Source organism: Barbatula barbatula (assembly GCF_947034865.1).
Source record: "Barbatula barbatula genome assembly, chromosome: 21".
In the NCBI taxonomy this organism is placed as follows: Eukaryota; Metazoa; Chordata; class Actinopteri; order Cypriniformes; family Nemacheilidae; genus Barbatula; species Barbatula barbatula.
In genome coordinates this window covers 4,758,184-4,776,943 of record NC_136784.1, presented here as the reverse complement: position 1 = coordinate 4,776,943, position 18,760 = coordinate 4,758,184, and the positions used below count along the sequence as shown (strand labels likewise).

At 36.8% G+C, this 18,760-nt stretch overlaps 3 protein-coding genes across 6 annotated transcripts in view; 2 read left to right on the top strand and 1 right to left on the bottom strand.

The window, feature by feature from the left end:
- Positions 1 to 4,672, bottom strand: part of grb10a (growth factor receptor-bound protein 10a) — a 39,266-nt gene extending 34,594 nt beyond the window's left edge. Inside the window, exon 1 of one of the 2 annotated variants that reach the window (XM_079484814.1) lies at positions 4,477 to 4,672. Coding sequence is in view for 1 of the 2 variants with exons in the window: in XM_079484813.1 (XP_079340939.1) it covers positions 4,477 to 4,599 (123 nt within the window). In the remaining variant the exon portion in view is untranslated. The remainder of the gene's footprint in view (positions 1 to 4,476) is intronic. The other variant, XM_079484813.1, reaches the window with a different exon arrangement.
- Positions 4,673 to 10,624: 5,952 nt separating this feature from the next.
- On the top strand, positions 10,625 to 12,962 carry LOC306910836 (interferon-inducible GTPase 5-like). 2 transcript variants are annotated; one of them, XM_079485698.1, is made up of 4 exons: positions 10,625 to 10,708; positions 10,825 to 10,924; positions 11,254 to 11,815; positions 11,987 to 12,962. In XM_079485698.1, the coding sequence occupies exons 3-4, from the start codon at positions 11,254 to 11,256 to the stop codon at positions 12,613 to 12,615; spliced, it is 1,191 nt and encodes a 396-aa protein (XP_079341824.1). In that variant the 5' UTR covers positions 10,625 to 10,708; positions 10,825 to 10,924; the 3' UTR covers positions 12,616 to 12,962. The 2 variants fall into 2 exon arrangements, with proteins under 2 accessions (XP_079341824.1, XP_079341825.1); XM_079485699.1 differs by lacking the exon at positions 10,625 to 10,708 and having other exon boundaries at positions 10,786 to 10,924.
- Positions 12,963 to 15,068: 2,106 nt separating this feature from the next.
- On the top strand, positions 15,069 to 17,090 carry LOC306909969 (interferon-inducible GTPase 5-like). 2 transcript variants are annotated; one of them, XM_079484140.1, is made up of 3 exons: positions 15,069 to 15,210; positions 15,293 to 15,863; positions 16,110 to 17,090. In XM_079484140.1, the coding sequence occupies exons 1-3, from the start codon at positions 15,199 to 15,201 to the stop codon at positions 16,736 to 16,738; spliced, it is 1,212 nt and encodes a 403-aa protein (XP_079340266.1). In that variant the 5' UTR covers positions 15,069 to 15,198; the 3' UTR covers positions 16,739 to 17,090. The 2 variants fall into 2 exon arrangements, with proteins under 2 accessions (XP_079340266.1, XP_079340267.1); XM_079484141.1 differs by having other exon boundaries at positions 15,097 to 15,193.
- Positions 17,091 to 18,760: the final 1,670 nt, after the last annotated feature.

Genomic DNA, 18,760 nt, shown 5'->3' with positions numbered 1-18,760 from the left:
CAGAGCTGTGGACATCAAGCGGCATAGCATTACATTGGACAAAGATGATACATTGTGTTATCTTGGATTGCCCGCTTTGTCTTTGGACGGCAGTCGTGGTACGGTGGGGAGATCAAAAGAGTTATCGCCGTGTGACGGTCTGTCAGAATCAGCTGGGTATGTGTGTGTTCCAAGACTCCCAAATCAGGTCAAAATCTAACACGGACCACCCGTGTGACTACACACAAGCAAAAGAGAAACTGGGGACAGCAAGTTTATCAACACAAACTGACACCAGTTCCTATGGACTAACTCTGTACTGAGTTTTATAGGTTGTGACGATTCATGTGTAGTTTTAGCATATTCATACTGCATTTGGTATAGACTTCAGCCACTCTGACCAAAACAAACACAACTGTATGGATCAGTCACCAACGGTTATATTAAGAGCACATGTAACAGAATATCCTGGTCAAAAACTTTGCACTTTTTTCCTTTCTTTCTTTCTTTCTCCAAAGACTCAATATGGCCAAAACTAATAGCAGCGTTTACACTACTCTTAAACCTCATCTTTCTTGCTCTCTGCTTTTATTTTAGCATTCTAATTGCTGTTTCACAGGACTGTAGCTTCCTTGCTGATGTTTATTTTTAGGGTGAACTCTTATACTCATTGCTCTTAAAACGGATTCAGCACAGCCAGCAAAAGTAGCTCCGGAAAACAAATATTACAGAGATTATTCATACATTTGGAGAGCGAGAAGAGAAGGAAACTGGAATCCCCTTTCCCACCCGAATGGTGTTCAGTAGTGCCAACAAAGGTGGTGCAGAGCCATCATGTTTTATGAGTTGCCTTCCTGCATCTCCTTCTCATACCTCCCTCCCTCCATAGCTGATCCTGGTTCAATCCAGTTAACTGACAGAAACAAGCAAATTTAGCCGGAAGGCATATGACTTTGCTGTGTATTTACATTATGTAGTTTATAACTGCTCAACTGTTTCCGGCAAAATCACACGGAAAACTATGTTATTAAAAGCAATTGGTGGTTAACCTACATGATATATCGCAGACATCAAAGCTAAGACTATTCTTTTTAAACCCAATACAAACATATCGATTCAATGATGTGAGCTTAATTCATTTCAAGAAAAAATATTTGTGTGGAAAATAAGGTGTGTTGTTAAAGACTGTACTATTTGATACAGAATGTCAAGTCAAGTCAAATTGTATTTATAAAGCACTTTTTAGAAAAAAACAAGAGTTTGCAAAGGTAGTGTACAAGCATAAGCAATACAATATCACAGAGTAGAATAACACAAAGACAAACTATTAAAAAAGTTATTAAGTAAAATAATATAAAAGTAAAATAAATTAAAAGGAAACTTTTAAACTGGACTTGGGCCTTTCTGACACGTAAAGGCAGATTATTCCAAAATTCAGGCCCTGCCACCTCTTTTTTTCATTTTACAAGGGGGTAGGGGTGGGCGGAATGACCAAAAATCTATTTCACGGAATGAGTCATTTTATTTCACTGTAACGATATATTTCATGGTAACAATCTCCCAATATAATTCGATATCTTATACCAAATTTTTCTTAGATTTACTTTTTATTTATTTATGTATTACAGATCATTTGAATGCTCACCATAGTTATAATGTAGGCAAGTTATGAAAATTGAAGTTTTGGTTATGAGATTTACAATTGATTTATCTTCTGGCTATATCATATGTATTCAGTAGGAGGATAGACAACATGTTTAACAATGAAGTATGAATATATGCAAAAACAATGAGAGTACAGTATATGACTGGAGTTATATGCATTTTGTAATGTGTTGCGACTCTCTGTCTTTAGGTTTGTTCATTCTCGCGCTTTTTGTCTTTGCACTGCGAGGCTCTAGTAACTCCACACGCGCCTCCCAAAATGGGGGTTTGCGACGCGTTACGTCATGTCAAAGCATCGCGCAATGCAACGCAAGTTTCACCTCCGCTCGCCTAACGTTGAACTTTATTAAAACTATTAACAGCTTTACAAAACAACCCGAATGCTGAAATACGTCAGAATTACTTTTTTATACGCACGCGCACTGCGGACGAGAGAGAAAGCGAATTACGAAACAACAGACTGAAAGACGGTCGGGGAGTATTTGTTTTCTTTGATATGGGTGTACACATGTTTTTTCATCATAACGATCAAACTTGCAGAGCGCCGAGTTAACCGCGAACTAGAAATATCTCTTACGCCGGATTCACACACTCCGTGTGCAGTGCGTATGCGGTGCGTAGAGCAAGAGGAATGCAAGATCCGTCATGCACCATAGTGCTTCCACACAAGGTAGAGCGCTAGCGGTCCGCGTCTTCTGTGTGATTCAGTCAACAATCGGTATTTCCGATATGATTAAACAAAACGTACGTTTTTAAAAAGGCTATTTTCATCATTGAGATTTGTTTTATGTTTAGTGCGAGTGGTTGATATATATATATATATATATATTTAACAGCATCCACAGTAAACTTCCATGGTGTATCAAGTTTAAAAAACATGACTTTTCGTACTATTTACATGATATTTTAGCAGTAGTTTAGATGTTAGGATGGTACTTCAACTTGACGCATGTGTTATATTAGCCTAGCCTATTAAAAGAGTAGCTTGCCATCCATTCCAGTGGCCGATGAAACGGCCTCCTATGCCTTTTCTTTAACATTCGTCTTTATTAAAAGGATTTATGACCTGGGGTCATAAATCACTTCGTATTTCTCTACCTCAATAATTACCCGTCTTGTATTTTCTGGACCACCTTGTCACTTTCTGCATAGAAACACCTTCCTCACACAATATAAACACTGTAGAAACTTTGCACTACAAAACATTTTAATCAGCTTTTATTCCTTGATTAAATAAATAATACAAATAAAAAAATGGTAGTAAACTTAATTTAGGGTAAATTTAATGCATTTCTGTGTCAATTCGTGTTTATTTTGAAGAATGATACGTGTGCTGTTACTTTAAATCAGTCCGTGCCATACATAAAAAATTGTTTCAATGTGTAAACGATCGCTGCACTGACATGCTGCACTGACATACCGCACTGCAACGGACAGACCTCACTGCATCCTTGTGCTGTGTGAACGATCTAATCTGTTAACATGGGTTAGTGAAAAAATATGCACCGCATACGCACTGCACACACAGTGTTTGTTACGGTTGACATTTTTTTCCACGGTAACGACATTCCGCCCAGCCCGACACGGGGGACAATTAGCAATGAATGGTGGGTGGACCTAAGTCCCCTCAACGGAGCATAAGGCTGTTTTAATGCCCCATTTACATTACAAGCGACAAAGCAACATGATCTAGCGATGCGACGAAGTTGAGAAATCTTCAACTTCATGCAAATGAAGAGCGACTTTCGGGAAGCGACAGCCAATAGGAAGATGGTAGAGCTGACATGATCCCTCTCCAGCTCCTGTAGTGACAGAAAGATGGAAGAGAGACTGGTCCTTGCTGTTAGCCATTTTCTGATTTGATATGATATGTATCTGAAGTCTGAACCAAACAGGAAGCCAATGAAGAGAGGCCATGTGTGTTTGATAATAACTTATTGAGCACTAGGTGTATAAAACTGAACTGAAATGACATTCATATGAACTCTCTAGTCCTAGAGGAGGCAATTTAGAGTTGTAGACTTGCTTCATTGCTCTCTGCGAAATCTCAGCCAAATAAAACCCACACAATTCTGGTTATGATGCGCGTGTGCATGTGTGTGTGCGAGAGCACTCATATGTGTGCCTGAACATGCCTCTTAAAATCCAACCCCAACACTTGGCCTGTCTATTGTTAGTGATCAACCAAACAATTTCCCTTCCTGCCTTGACAAAAGATACACCTTTTGTGTTACAGTGTGTGGAGAGAGAGGGAGAGACAAAAAGAGATATAAAGTTCTTGCACAAGAATATTACATAACTTTATAACATTTCCACTGGATAATTGTTTTAAAAGAAAAATCACATTCTCTAGTGCAACTACTAGATCTAGTGCAAAAGTTAAAGATGCTATGATCCAGCCAAACCACAACATCGAAATGCACCTAAAACTTTGGTCTAGATACTTTGTTGCGTGTTATGCGGTATACAAAATACAATAACTTTACATTAAGCACGATCTCGAAACGCATCTAAAATGCTACATAAGCTCATGAAGTTGTTTGTAAACATGCATGCGCAAAGTTCACCGGCTGGCTGCAGACCTGACGCCACTTCATTTATAAAAACGCAATACATGCATTCATCTCATTCACAAAAAGCGTATTTTACTTCAAATGTAATTATTAAAAAAAAAATGGGTTGTTGTAGTGACGCGATTATCTGACATTGAAACGCAACACGCATGCTCCAACCTTATATCCCAACACCTACAAACTATAGCATGAACATGAAACCATATGTTTCAACGCAGCCCCCGTACAAAAACCATAACAATTCTGAACAAGTACTCACCTCCAAATGGATGTTCTTCGCGGGGATAGAACGAGTAAAGATGAGGATACTGTAACTGGATTGTGTTCGATACAAGTTGACAAACTGTGCAAGGGGTTCAACGTTTTCTTTGAGATCCCGCATGCGCTAGGAGGTCAGAGCCGCGTATGCACAAGTTTGGCTCAGCTGACTGCTTCAGGCGAGGAACTCTTCCAGTACCGCCCCTATTGCCTAAGACACACCTCCGCTTCTAGGATCCGCCCATTTTAACCCGTGCTGAAAGTCCATAGACGTTCAGATTGATAAACTGAGTCAGGATGGTATGTGTATTGTTATAGGATTAATTGTACTTTTAATATTGATAGCCCATGGGCAGCAAATCTTTGATGCCAGGCAACACACATACTGATAAAAATGATAAATTATAAAAAATTGAAAAGTGACTGAATGCACTGAAAGTAGCTTTGGATAAAAGCATCTAATAAATGCAATGTTGGAATAACGGATGTCACGCCAACTATTAAAAAGCTTTACAGAGCCAACTGTCCAATGTACTGTCTTCTTTGTTTCATATTTAAGTCTGAAATTCTCACATGTGTTTAAATCATAAGCCATTTATCTCCTCTCAGGTCTCTTACATCGTCTCATTCTCAATATCCTTTCCCATGCTCTTCTCAGCCCTATAAAATTTGATGTGACTTCTTATTAAGGAGTAACCATATGAAGCGCCACCTTTTTTGCACAACATCACATCCCCTGTTTTAAATCCTGGTTAAGCCTTTTAAAAAAAAGACTCATACTAAATTATAAGCGGGTTACCAATTTTTAGCATGTCCTCATCTAGCCTTAGACCACTAAAGTGACTCCTTTCCAATTTGTAACCACAAATTATGACAACAATAATATCCAACAGTAAAATCTGGTTTAATGTCATATTAAATTCAAATGGCCGCACATTCTCTTTTTTTACCTGCAATTCCCAGCAACATTTCCATCATCATTACCTTTGTAACTTTTTGATTATTTATGACATTTTGTCTCATAATTCAGAATCTACAGTATTTGAGATACCTATGAGAATCTAAAGCTTTACACTATGGGCAAAAGGAATTCCAGGAGCTGATTCTGAGTGTTGGCAGGGCCAGTGTGGGATGTTGCTTGGGATTACAGATCCATCCCACAAAATATGTCCCTCTGCCAAACCTGGAGGGACACACCTCTAAAATTCCAAAAAAAGTAGTTACAAGGTGCTTCATCTGTTGGAGGGAATACTTCATCAATGGCATCATAGGTAAAAAAATCTCCATTTATACAGTACCTGTATACTGTATTTGTTTTTTCTTTTCGTTTTTGCTAGAAATGTAACATTGGTCTATAGTTGTAAAATGGCTAAAACTGGCATAAAGGTCATTGAGCGTTCTCTGTATTGACATTTCTCACTGAAAATCTCAAATAAAACAGCTTTAACCACATAAGTAAACACGCTCATTTCCTAACACCAGGAAGTAATGTTACGTAAAAATTCCACTGGTTACTTTTGACAAATGTTTGGAGGATCTCGTGTACCCTTGTTTCTCTTCCCTACTCGAGCATCACAGTATCCCGTAAGTGAGTGACTTTCAGAAGTACCACAGAAGAGAGCCACAGTCCTAACCTCCCCTGTAAACACAAAGGACACATTAACCATGTTTGAGGGCCTGACAAGAAAACGTTGCACTGCGTTAACTTTGTCTTTTACATAGAATTGTATGCCGCAAAGGGCAGTGCATTACCAGAGCTATTCCAGTTATTTGGGGTGGCCGGTGACCCGCAGGGATATGTGTTAGCGTCTATAAAGTTTTGAGGTATGTAAGCACAGATGGATTTTATGGAATGTAACATACCAAGTGTATCACTGTGTTGTTGCAGCAGCTGTTACACATAATGATATATTTGACATTCAGGTTTATGAAATTAGATTCTGTGGATTTGACAAGTAACCAGAACATCTCATTGTGATTAATATTTTTCTAGCAAACTACCAGTAGGTCTACTTGAAAGACATAAGGATTTTTAATAGGCCGTGGTGGTGATTCACTCCCTCTTACAATCAAAAGGTAATGCAAGCATGCATCATTGCCTTGAATCAGGAGACTAATCTTCGAGAGCATAGTGTAATCCTTTTTTTCAAATTTTAATTAGACATTAGTAGTCAGGAGGACTCGGACACAACCTCATAACCGCTGTGCATTTTAAAATCTCATATCAGTGTGCACGGAACACAAAGAGGTTTTTATCTGCTTTCTGGCCACCCAGCACCAATCTGATTGCTCTCCAAAATTCTTCCCCCTCTGCTAAACTTTACAGGCTTAAAAAATGTGTGGAATACAGAGTTTCCTCCAAAATACAAGACTACTTCGAGTCGAGGAGGAGATCAAAGTATTTTTAGCCAGTCTGCTAATCCACAGAACATGATCTTTCTCTCTCTAATAACTTTGAATTCCACTCATTCCTCTTGGTGTCTGGCAGAGGGAAATTCAGGAGGATTCAAACCCACATTGTTCTCATGCCCGGGGCACGAGGCCCACAGAAACAGAGAGCTATAGCCGAGGCCACTGTTTGACTTGGCCCATGAAAGGGGGACACTGCACCACCCTGCCTTCCATAACCAGCCATTTAAGAATAAAGTACAAGAAACACAGGAATGCCATCACTGTTGTTCTGACAGTACCTTAAAACCATGCTTCTCTCGCACCTTCAAGTCATTTATCAACAGCTGAAGAAGAAAGATTCCAAAAAAATACCTGGGCAAGGTTAAGCTCAGGAATTCAATTTTAACTCGAAAAGGAAATTCTCGTGTACTATGACTTTCAAGAAAATCTTTAGCTGGGGACATATTTCCATTTTTAAGGCCTAAATAATAATCGTAACTTTTTAAATCTAAAATATTTAGCTGCCATGCTCTATTTAGCTCCCGAAAAGAAAGACAAATCCTTTATTTGTCTTATAAAAGATTTAGTTAATATCTCAGTTGTGTATAGGAACTGGAGCAAATTGCAAATGTCTCCTCACAAACGTCTCTATTATATGTTTTCCAACAATGTTACAAAATGAGCTCAAATTTACATCTCTGACATTTTTTACTGACATTCAAAAATTTCTCTAAATTTACTCAAATCGAAATTATTTTGATGTTTAAAATCTATATCTTTTGTGCAGCTCCATACACTTAAGATAAAAAAATGTCAAAGCGGTTTTAGGGGAGACACATGAGCCTTGATACTTAACACAACTTAGATTTCAAATCTACTGCATAAAAAAGTAACCTCTGGGTCATCTTTTATGCAAACCCCTTTCAATTATACACATAACATGAATATAGAGCAACTATCAGAAAAACGGATAATATTCCTCCTTAACTAGCCCTAAATTGAAAACTGAAAACACAAAAAAAGCTTTGTTTACAGATTACATTACCTAGATGTCTGACTTGTACAAAGAGACGTCATGCGCATTCGTAGAAAGCCTTCAGCTGGTGAGCTCTCACAGAAGGTTTCCTGAGTCTCCCTCACAACTTATTGAGAGGTTATCACTAGCACAGGATAAAAGGTTATCTCATGTTATTTCCTTGTTCTCCAGCAGCTCCTGCTGCACCTGACCCTTTGACCTGTTAACTATCACACATCCTGCACGACACAGTTTATTTTACAGACTACAACAACAAATTATATAAGACCCACATCTGATGCTCATGCCAAAGGTTTGCTCAAACATATATATGCTGCACATGCAATTTTATGTTAGATATTCCATTATAATTTGAGTAATGGGTGAGGAATGCATTTTAAATTTAGTATAGAGCGCAATAGCACCTCTCTTTGGTCAAATGTAAGCTACCAAAAAGAATTTAAGCATCACCTTGCATGTTCACATACTGTAATCAGACTGAAACTGGGGACAGATGAGAAAATCTCACAGGGTTAGTGCTGAAACACACAGCTGCAACTATGAGTTAATAAGATTGTGCTTACAAATGGCTTTTCTTAAAAAATATATTTTGAAATGTATGACTTGGTCTTAATATTGGAGGAAAACTGTCAAAAAGAGTCCCACATAGATAGAGACTGTTAAACATTTCACCAATTTCGCCTTTAATATTTAAGTTGAATTTAATTATATTGAACTGACTTGAACAAATCGAGTTGTAAAATACAAATAGATTTTTAAGTCTAATTTGAGGTAACTTTTTAACTTAAGTTTTTTTACAGTGCTCCATCAATACTGCTTTAAAGGCATCTCAAGGTGATGTTTTCTTTAGTCACAACATAAATTTCACAGTTGTTTTAGTTGGCTAAAATAAAACATTTTGTATTTTTCATTTTTTTATAATCATGGGTTGAAACCAGCATTTTGAGAATCTATGATTTTATGTAGCGTATTACTTTAAAATGCGTAATCCTTCAAATGAGTGTACAGTATATGCATGCTATATATTTGTGCATTGTATGGTGTGTTCATAGCAGCTGCAGCCGTAACGTAACTGATATCTGTGACGTGTGTACGACACGTCTGCTTACGCAGTGCAGAGAGTTGGGAAATATCACTGAGGCAGGACAGAACATTCTGAAGTGCTGGACGTGTCTTCCTTGGAACACAGTGTACAAAACTCTCTCTGTGTGTAAGTGAGAATAATAGGCTTTCACAGTTGTTTTAGTAAGATATCTATTTCCAACATACACTCTGACACTCATTCACAAGAAAACAAAGACTACTATAGGTTTCAAATGAAAGTTCATAGCATGAAATATGAACACAGCCTTAATGGAAGGTTCAGCACACAAAAAACACTAGATAAGGCGAGAGCTGACGAAGCTACACAGATAACAATTTCCTCTTATTTCTCATCTTGTGACATTTAAAGCATCACATAAGGATGCGAGGCAGTGACCATAGAGAAACAAAAACTGTTGTTATGAGAAATGAAGAGAGATTGATGGGACATACATAGGGCTTAGAGATATCACATTTTCTGCTACAGGGACAAAAAATAGAGTTGTGTGTTGGTTTGACCACCCTGTTTATAGTGGAACAGTGAATCAAACATCTTTGCACCTAATGTCTAAAGACAGATTAAATGCATCTAGTAAAAACACAATGCAACAGTCCTTTGTGGCATCACTGTTAGATGTCGCTGTAGATTTAGCAACACATTACTGTAAAAATACAAGGAAATCGTTTACAGTGCCTGATGAAGATGCAGGTCTCAGTATGCTCTTCATCTTCTTGTAAAACAGTCACATCTGTTCATCCTGATTGCCTTTAAAACCAGGCAGTCACGGGCCATGACATCATTTATCCTGTCTTATACTAATTTATTGAAAGACTCTCCATTTAAGAGAAGCTTTAAGTTAAAGTTCATTGTGTCATCCTTGCTGTAAATGCAGAAAACACCACCTGAGCCCACGAACATGGCTATCTGAAAAAAAGAAAGCAAAATGAGAGAGCTAATGTATTACTCAGACAATATCACGTAGACGTAGGAGTCATAAACCAATCATAACAAAAAAGGTCAAAGTATCAGCAGAAATATGATTGAGAGCATTAAACAATATTCAATGCGACAGAAAATCTGCAATTTGACAGCGACATCTAGTGGAACACTTGCGCATATACATATAATAAAAATTAAATAAATGTAATAAAAAAATAAAACATCAAGCAATATTTAATGTATTCCGGTGAAAGTCTAAATCTGAATGAATAAAGTGCTGATTTTTAAGGCGTTCAGGAACTTACAGGATTTATAGATTCATTTAGTTTAATATTGTACTCCAATGCTATATGATTTTTGAAGACCATTGCAAAACTATTTATTGAAGAAATATAAATGTCTTACACTCTCAATCAACATATCTTCATCATATCTTCATTTTTGTTTAGATCAAAAAATATTTTATAAAGAGATGTCATTTCTAATAATAAAACAATTTAACCCGAATTCAGATGCACACAGATCGACCGCTATAGGAGTAGCTATAAGTTCATTCGTTTCTAAATGACTAAAATCACATCTCCACTCAATCGCAGCAGTATGAACATATGAAAATAACCCGCCTTGTCAAAATATTTGCATCTGACTCTTGTTGCTATGGTGATTCATAGCAAATGAAAGTAAAAGTATGCCCCGGGTGGACAGTTGTTTAGTTTGCTGCCTGGAAAGTTTCCTCTTCTCAAGTCTTCACGCAGAGCGTTATTTAGCTGTGTCGCCTATTCGGTGAGAGTTATTCCGTTTGAATTCACTTTACTGTCTAGATTTGTCTTTTGAATCAATAATGCATTGAATAAGTTTTATGAATTTTATTTATGTATCGAGCAATATCTTTTTCTCAGGCTTTCTCACATACTGTACCTGACGAATCAACTCCACTTCAAAATTTGGTACTTTCACATAAAGGAAGGTTTTCATCTTGGACTGATAAAAACATAAAAGGTGAGATATACGTTTTTACCTCTTTTAAGTTCCTTAAAGGCTCTTTGTAGGTATGATTCCATAAAGAAAATCTTTATCCACAAAACCTCACTGTTGCACAACAGCTTCTTGTGTAGTGAAAAGGATTTAAAAGACTAAAAGAGGGAAGAACGTAATATTTTTTACGGAAGGAAAGTTTTTAGGAAGACCAAAAATGGATCTTCTACTATCACTGTTGCAAAAGAAACGTCATCACCTTTATTTTAACCTTTAAGCACCAAAACACAACTTTATGAGCTATTTTACAAGCTTATCTGGCCTTCCAGTATTGACTGACATTTTTATTTCAGATGGATACTTTTGAAGACGCAATAACTCAGGAGGACCTGGAAGATCTTAAAGAATCCATATCTACTCAGGATCTTCCATCAGCGATAAACACTATCAAAGATTACCTCAAACAGCAAGATCTTGTAGAGCTTAATGTCGGCGTGACAGGAGAGTCCGGTTCTGGAAAGTCCACATTTGTCAATGCTTTCAGGGGTATAGGTGATGAAGAGGAGGGTTCTGCTTCTACAGGTGTAGTGGAGACCACCATGATACCTGAGGTTTACATTCACCCAAAATACAAAAATGTGAAAGTGTGGGATCTCCCTGGAATTGGAACGCCAAACTTCAAAGCCAACGAGTACCTTAAACAAGTTCAGTTTGAACGCTATGATTTTTTCATCATTATTGCTTCAGATCGGTTTAAGGAATGTCACACCCAGCTGGCCAAAGAGATCTTGAGGATGGGAAAGAAGTTTTACTTTGTGCGTTCTAAGATTGACATTAGCATTACTGCTGAAAAGAGGAAGAAGAACTTTGACCTCAAAAAGACGCTGGATACCATCCGAGAGGATTGTGAAAATGGTTTGTTTAGATGCCACAAAGCACATTATATATATATATATATATATATATTTATTTATTTATAGACTTTTAATAAACTGATTGCTAGATAAATTGATAAAACAAAGTTATATACAATACATTATATTATAATCTTTCATTTATTGATGGCATTTTTTTTATTTTGTATAGGGCTCAAAAAGATCGGTATTGACTTCCCTGATGTCTTCTTGATGTCTGGATGGGAAATGGGCAAGTATGATTTAAATCCGCTGCAGGAGAGGTTGGAGAAGGAGCTTCCGCAGCATAAGAGACACGTGCTGATGTTGGCTTTGCCAAATATCACACTAGAAATCAATGAGAGAAAGAAGAAAGCTCTAGAGGAAAACATTTCCAGAGTAGCCTTCCTCTCTGCCTGTGTGGCTGCGATTCCACTGCCTGGTCTTTCAATTGCAGCAGATGTAGCCATCATAGCAGATGAACTAAGAAAATATTACAGTGCCTTTGGTCTGGATGATCCGTCTTTGCAGAAGCTCTGTGAAAGATCTGGGAAAACGGTAGAGGAACTGAAGGGTCTGATGAAGTCTCCTCTACATCAGGGAATAAACAAAAGTTCAGTTCTGACCTTTCTGGGTGCTGCGTCCCTTCTTATATCAGAAGATGCTGTTGAGTTTTGTTTGAGCCTCATACCCATTGTAGGCACTGTAGTGGCGGGGGGGCTGTCGTATTTGACTGTCTCAAGTATGCTGAAGAGAGCTCTTGATGATATAGCAAAAGATGCCAGAAAGGTCCTGATGGCTTCTCTTGAGTCTGAAGTGTAAATCTTTTTTTTATTTAGACAGCTTAAAGAGGCTATACACTAGATATAAGAAATAATGATTAAATATAGTAGTAAAAAGGTTTTACACTGTTTGGGAAATAGAAGTTATCCAAAATAGAAGTTTATATATTATATTGATTTGTGGTTACAGCAATTTCACTAGCAGTATATAAATATAAATATAAAAGCTGTACTTGAATACTGACATTTTTACAGACTTGAGGGTTTGTGTAGAGTGGAAAAAAAACATTTACCTCTATTTGTATGTACAACTATCCGTTATACAAATTATGTCTCATACCTATGTTAAAATGATTTGTCTATTTTAATAAAATGATACAACGTTACAAGAACAAGTTTGTTCTGGTCCTTGAATCTGATTGGACAGAAAGCCCCCCGAGAGTTCTCACGTAATACCAGAACGCCACAACAACGCTGTTTTGTATCATACATATAAACTCTGCGTTCATACACGCCTAAGAAACAAGACGTGTTGTTATGGATTGCCCATTAGCGGACATGTTTTGTTTGCTTGAACATCAAATACTATACATGTATATGCCAGCAATGTATATGAATGTATGCACGCTTTATAGCCTATATGTATTCATAAGCGCAGTTTGATTTAAACCCTAAACGGCGCCTCATATTAATACTTATCATGAATCCCTGGAAGCTTTTTGCGCATGGTTAAAATGACCGAGCTCTGCTTTTACGGTGTACAATTACTGCCTTTGTTGTTTAAAGTGAATCTTCCACAAAATAGTTACATTTGCTGTGGACCGCAGACACTACAGCCCGCTTCAAAACAAGTGAAGTGGGACCACTAGCTACAGTTACTCCAGAACAGGTCAACAGAAAGTTCTGTTATTCTGTTATTCAGTAGATGTGTTCAATTCTGTTATTCAGTAGATGTGTTCAATTCTGTTATTCGGTAGATGTGTTCAATTCTGTTGTATGTTTGTTGATTCAAGGTAAAACAAAGTTTGACTTTCTTGTGCACAAATGTAATTTCACGACTGCGCATGGTTGGATGTGCTTCAATTTCCCACGTGGTTTCTAAAATTACTTGACCTTTTCAAAGCCTGTTTGCTCAGCATGTACTTCAGACAAAAGATTTGTGATTGTTTTGAAACTTTGTAAGTTTTAAACACACCCATTACTATGTTAGAATAGGCTATGTGGGTCTAAATTCTAACTGCTGTCAATAATTTACAAAAAGTCTGATTTTAGAGTTATGAGTTGTCCTACCACTAAAATAATTTTAGAGATATTATTTTAAAGTCAAAAAAACAAATACAGTATAGACAAACACAGGAAATAGGAAAAATAAATACATAGACTAATACATAAAAAAATTATAGTATTTATAAGATGTATATTATCAAAGTAAATTATATTAGCTTATGTATTTTATTGCAAATATAAACATAATTTACACAGTTATGGATAAACCATACTGTATGCTTCGCACTAGAATATTGCACTTTAAAACAGGTGGTACAATTGAATGTGTTAAATATTCAGAGTGGAGATGTCTAAACTATTCTGCCGAAGTGATATTGCAAATGGTAAGGGAAGGGGTGATGGCGGTTCCTCGTAAAGTCAACTGTCATCTCAAGGAGCTTCAGCATAAGCTTGTTATGACTTCAGCAAACAGGCAGTAGCAATCTACACACGAACACGCTCGCACGCTCACAAACTGTCTTTTTAAATAGACAGAAATAAGCAAAAGCGAGACGGGCCCTTAGATAAGCGTTAACAAGAATACATACTTACTTATATGTCAAGTCAAGTCAAGTCAGCCTTATTTATATAGCGCTTTTTACAATTTTCATTGTTACAAAGCAGCTGTACAAGAAAACATTGACTATAAGCAAAACATAAAAGGTTATGGAAGTCAAAACACAAGTCAAATATCAGACACTCAATAAATTCCTATATGCAGTGTTAATTAGACTATCAAATTCTAGCAGCCCCCCCGGCCAGGCAAACAGCGCAAAACAGTATGCAAACGTTGGCGAGGAACCCAAAACTCCATTGGAAAAGAAAAAAAACCTATGTAAATTACTTGCAAAAAAACAAAGGTTGCTTTTACTATTAATGTGTAGTCACAGTATGTAACAAGTTTCTTCAGTTATTGTGATGTTGAACCTGACTGTTGTCGCCTAATTTAAACTCACAAATGCCAACAAAGATTTTTATGCAGCTACTACTTCATATTCTTGATATGATAATGTTAAAACAGCAAACAATGGTGATTAATGAATGCATGACCCTTTTTCTGTATAAAAGTTTAAATAAGTTAGAAAGTTTAAATTCTGGAGAAAACATTTGATCAATGGCAATGTGATGCTCGGAAAAAGCTAATTCCGAGAAACCCTTTCTGTTTTACTGAAAGTGAAACCACAGACAGTATTTTGACATCCGATGTTCTTCTGTTTAGCACTGCCCACACTAAAAGCAAATTAACCTAAAAGGAAGTCAAGAGGTAGAATTCAGGCAGCAGAGTTACTTGACTTTTCCGTACCTTTAGTACAGAGTGAAAGACTGAAAACTTTGAGCAAGGTGCTATAAAGGTAAAATGGCTGATTTTGTATGTATTACAGTATTCTTCAATAACATTAGCAAATATATCCTTTATTAATTCATTCACCAAAAATCTGTTCACTTTGTAGATGGATACACTTGATGAGGGATTTTGTATAATAGGACAAGAAGAGCTGGATAAAATTAAAGAAGTTTTATCCACTCAAGATTTGCCAACAGCAATTACTAAAATCAAGAATATTCTTGAGCAGCAAGACCGTGTTGAGTTAAATATTGGTGTGACGGGAGAGTCCGGTTCTGGAAAGTCCACATTTGTCAATGCTTTCAGGGGTATAGGGGATGAAGAAGAAACCTCTGCCAAAACTGGTCCAGTGGAGACCACAATGGAAACACAAGTTTACCTTCACCCAAAATATGAAAATGTGAAAGTGTGGGATCTCCCTGGAATCGGGACACCAAACTTCAAAGCCAACGAGTACCTTGAACAAGTTCAATTTGAACGCTATGATTTTTTTATCATTATTGCTTCAGATCGGTTCAGAGAATGTCACACCCAGCTGGCCAAAGAGATCAGGAAGATGGGGAAGAAGTTTTACTTTGTTCGTTCCAAAATTGACTCAAACATTAAGGCTGAATCGAGAAAAAAAAACTTTGACCAAGAAAAGACTCTACAGACCATACGGGAGAACTGTGAAACAGGTATGCAGTTCATCATTGCTTGATTTATTTGTTTGTAATAGCTTTTAAAACTGTACAATTGGTGCATTTTTACATACCATACATTGTCTTTCAATATTCTGTATCTAATGTATGTGTGTACAATATATATTTATATATATATATTTTCCTTCAAGTGATAGTTCACTCAAAAATCTAAATTATTTCATCCTTTACTCACCCTTTGTCATTTCAAGCCAACTCAAAATACATCTCTGTTTTTTCTAGAATTGACAAAGATTGGTATCGAGGCTCCTGTTGTGTTCTTGATCTCCTGCTTTGAACTGGGCAAATATGATTTCAATCTGATGCAGGAGACGATGGAGAAAGAGCTTCCCCAGCATAAGAGACACGTGCTGATGTTGGCCATACCGAATATCACGCTGGAGATCAATGAGAGAAAGAAGAAAGCTTTAGAGGGAAACATTCCCAGAGTAGCCCTCCTGTCTGCTGCCGTCGCTACAATTCCTCTTCCTGGTCTTTCTGTTTGTGTGGATTTAGTCATCGTGAGCAATGAGATAAAGAAGTACATCAGAGTCTTTGGTCTGGATGATCCCTCTCTGCAGATGCTGTGTGAAAGATCTGGTAAGACCATAGAAGAACTAAAGATTGTGAAGAAGTCACCATTGCATCTTGGGATAAACCCAACTGCTCTCATGAGCTTGCTGGGAGCTGCAGCGCTGTTTGTGTCAGAGAATTCAGTTGAGTATGCCTGCAGTCTCATACCTGTACTTGGCACTATGGTAGCAGGAGGAATGTCTTACTTGACCATCTCAAAAATGCTAAAGAAAGCTTTGAATGAGTTAGCTGAAGATTCCAGGAATGTGCTGATTGCTTCGCTGGAGACTGAAGTGTGATAAAACACCACAGACTGACTTTCAGGCCCTACAGGAGAGACTGTCCGATAATCAGTATGACAGACATATCAAGTCACAGATTTTTATACAAAGCAGAAAACCAACATTAAAAATGTTTTGTTTAGTTTCTTCAGGCTTTCTATATTCTGGTGGTTTTAGACTGTTCAAATTAGTTTTGAGATAAATAATAAACAATGGCTTCTGGGTTTACAAAGTATGCAAAGTTCACTGTATTGTGCATGTCAAAATGTCTTGACTCTTGTCTTCAATGACCCAACTGTATATTCTGCTTTGTTATGAGTGGTGTTTGAAATATTCTGTGAATAAACACATTCTTGTCTCTTGCTTAAGCCAACAGATTTCTTAATTCTCTCAATTTGTTGTAATAGCCTTATACTACTAGCATTTGTCGTTACCCTTACACTACTAGACAATATCACATAGACATAGGAGTCATAAACAGATCATAACAAAAAAAGGTCAAAGTATCAGCAAATATATGATTGAGAGCATTAAACAATATTCACGGCAACAGCAAACCAGCAATGTGACACAGACACCTAGTGGAACATGTGTGTTTATTATACATATAATAAATATGGAAAAATATAATAAACATCAAGCTATATTTAATGTATTCTGGTGAAATAAAAAGCCACAAGTCAATAACGTTTCAGAATTTATAGGATTTATAGATTCATTTATTTTTATTTTCTAAACTATTTATTGAAGAAATATAAATGCCTTATACTCTCAATCAACGTATCTTCTTTAGAAATGTAGTGCAACCAAACCAGTGACCTTTAAGATAATACCCTTTGAGCCTTTTAATGCTCCACATGAAAAAAAGATGGCTGCATAACAGGTCTTGCAAGGGATCAAAAATCTTTTGTAAAGAAAGTTTTATAATAAAACTATTTAACCCTAAGTCAGACGCACAAAGATCGACCGCTATAGGATCCATAGCTGAGTTCATTCACACATGCTTTTGTTTTATTAACAGAGGTGTAAAGACTACCCGACAACCATACTTGAGTAAAAGAACAGATACATTGCAGTGAAAATTACTCCATTACAAGTTATTGGCAAGTCACAAATTCCAAAACGACTTGAGAAAAATTCTTAGAGTATCTGATTTTAACCAGGGTTCGAATTGAGGGGGGCTGGGGCGGTCATCTGGCTGTTATTTTTATTTTATTTGCATTTTGGCCTACATTGAAAAAAATATTAAACGTTTTTAGTGGACTAGTTTTTTTTACATCAGGGGAGCCCCCAAGTGAAAGACCTTATGAGAGGTCCCTCAAGGCTTATGAGCCCATCACTTCTGTAAATACTTGACAGAAAAATTTGAAAAACTAACCCTCTCTCATTTTCTCAACAGGTATTGTTCGAGCTTTTGTTGAAACTAGTAACTTGGTATTAGCACCTATTGTATTAAAGCTCCTGTATGAAATGTCGCTTTATTGCTCCCTGAACTATCAGTATGTCGCTTTGGATAAAAGTGTCTGCTAAATGACTAAATGTTAATGTTTTAAGAGCCATTTTGAAGACCTGTATTTGAAAAAAACACAATATAAACTCTTGATATTTTATGAGTGACACACTCTCATTATAAAGCGGAACGAGTCCATGCAATCAGATAGTTTTCTTTTAATATTTATCCAAAATGATGGAAATAATAGTACATGTTGGCATTTTTGGAGGGCTGTACTTCATAAAATCCACAATAAATAACGTAAAGGCTTCAATTCTCTTTCAATCGAGGATCACTTTTAATACCATATCGTTTTATGCACAAAATTCTCATATTTCATTTCATTTTTATGAATTCACTACGGACAGACTGATAGAAAAAATCGCGTGCGTCATAGATAGCTTTCATTTTGAAATCCAAAAATAAGCTTTTACCGTAATGCGCAGTATATGTGCGCATAAAAAGTTTGACCGTCGTTTTCTACATGACCGCGATGAAAAGTGCGTAGTATGCATTTGTCGTTAAATTTGTTTACTTAAGTAATGTTT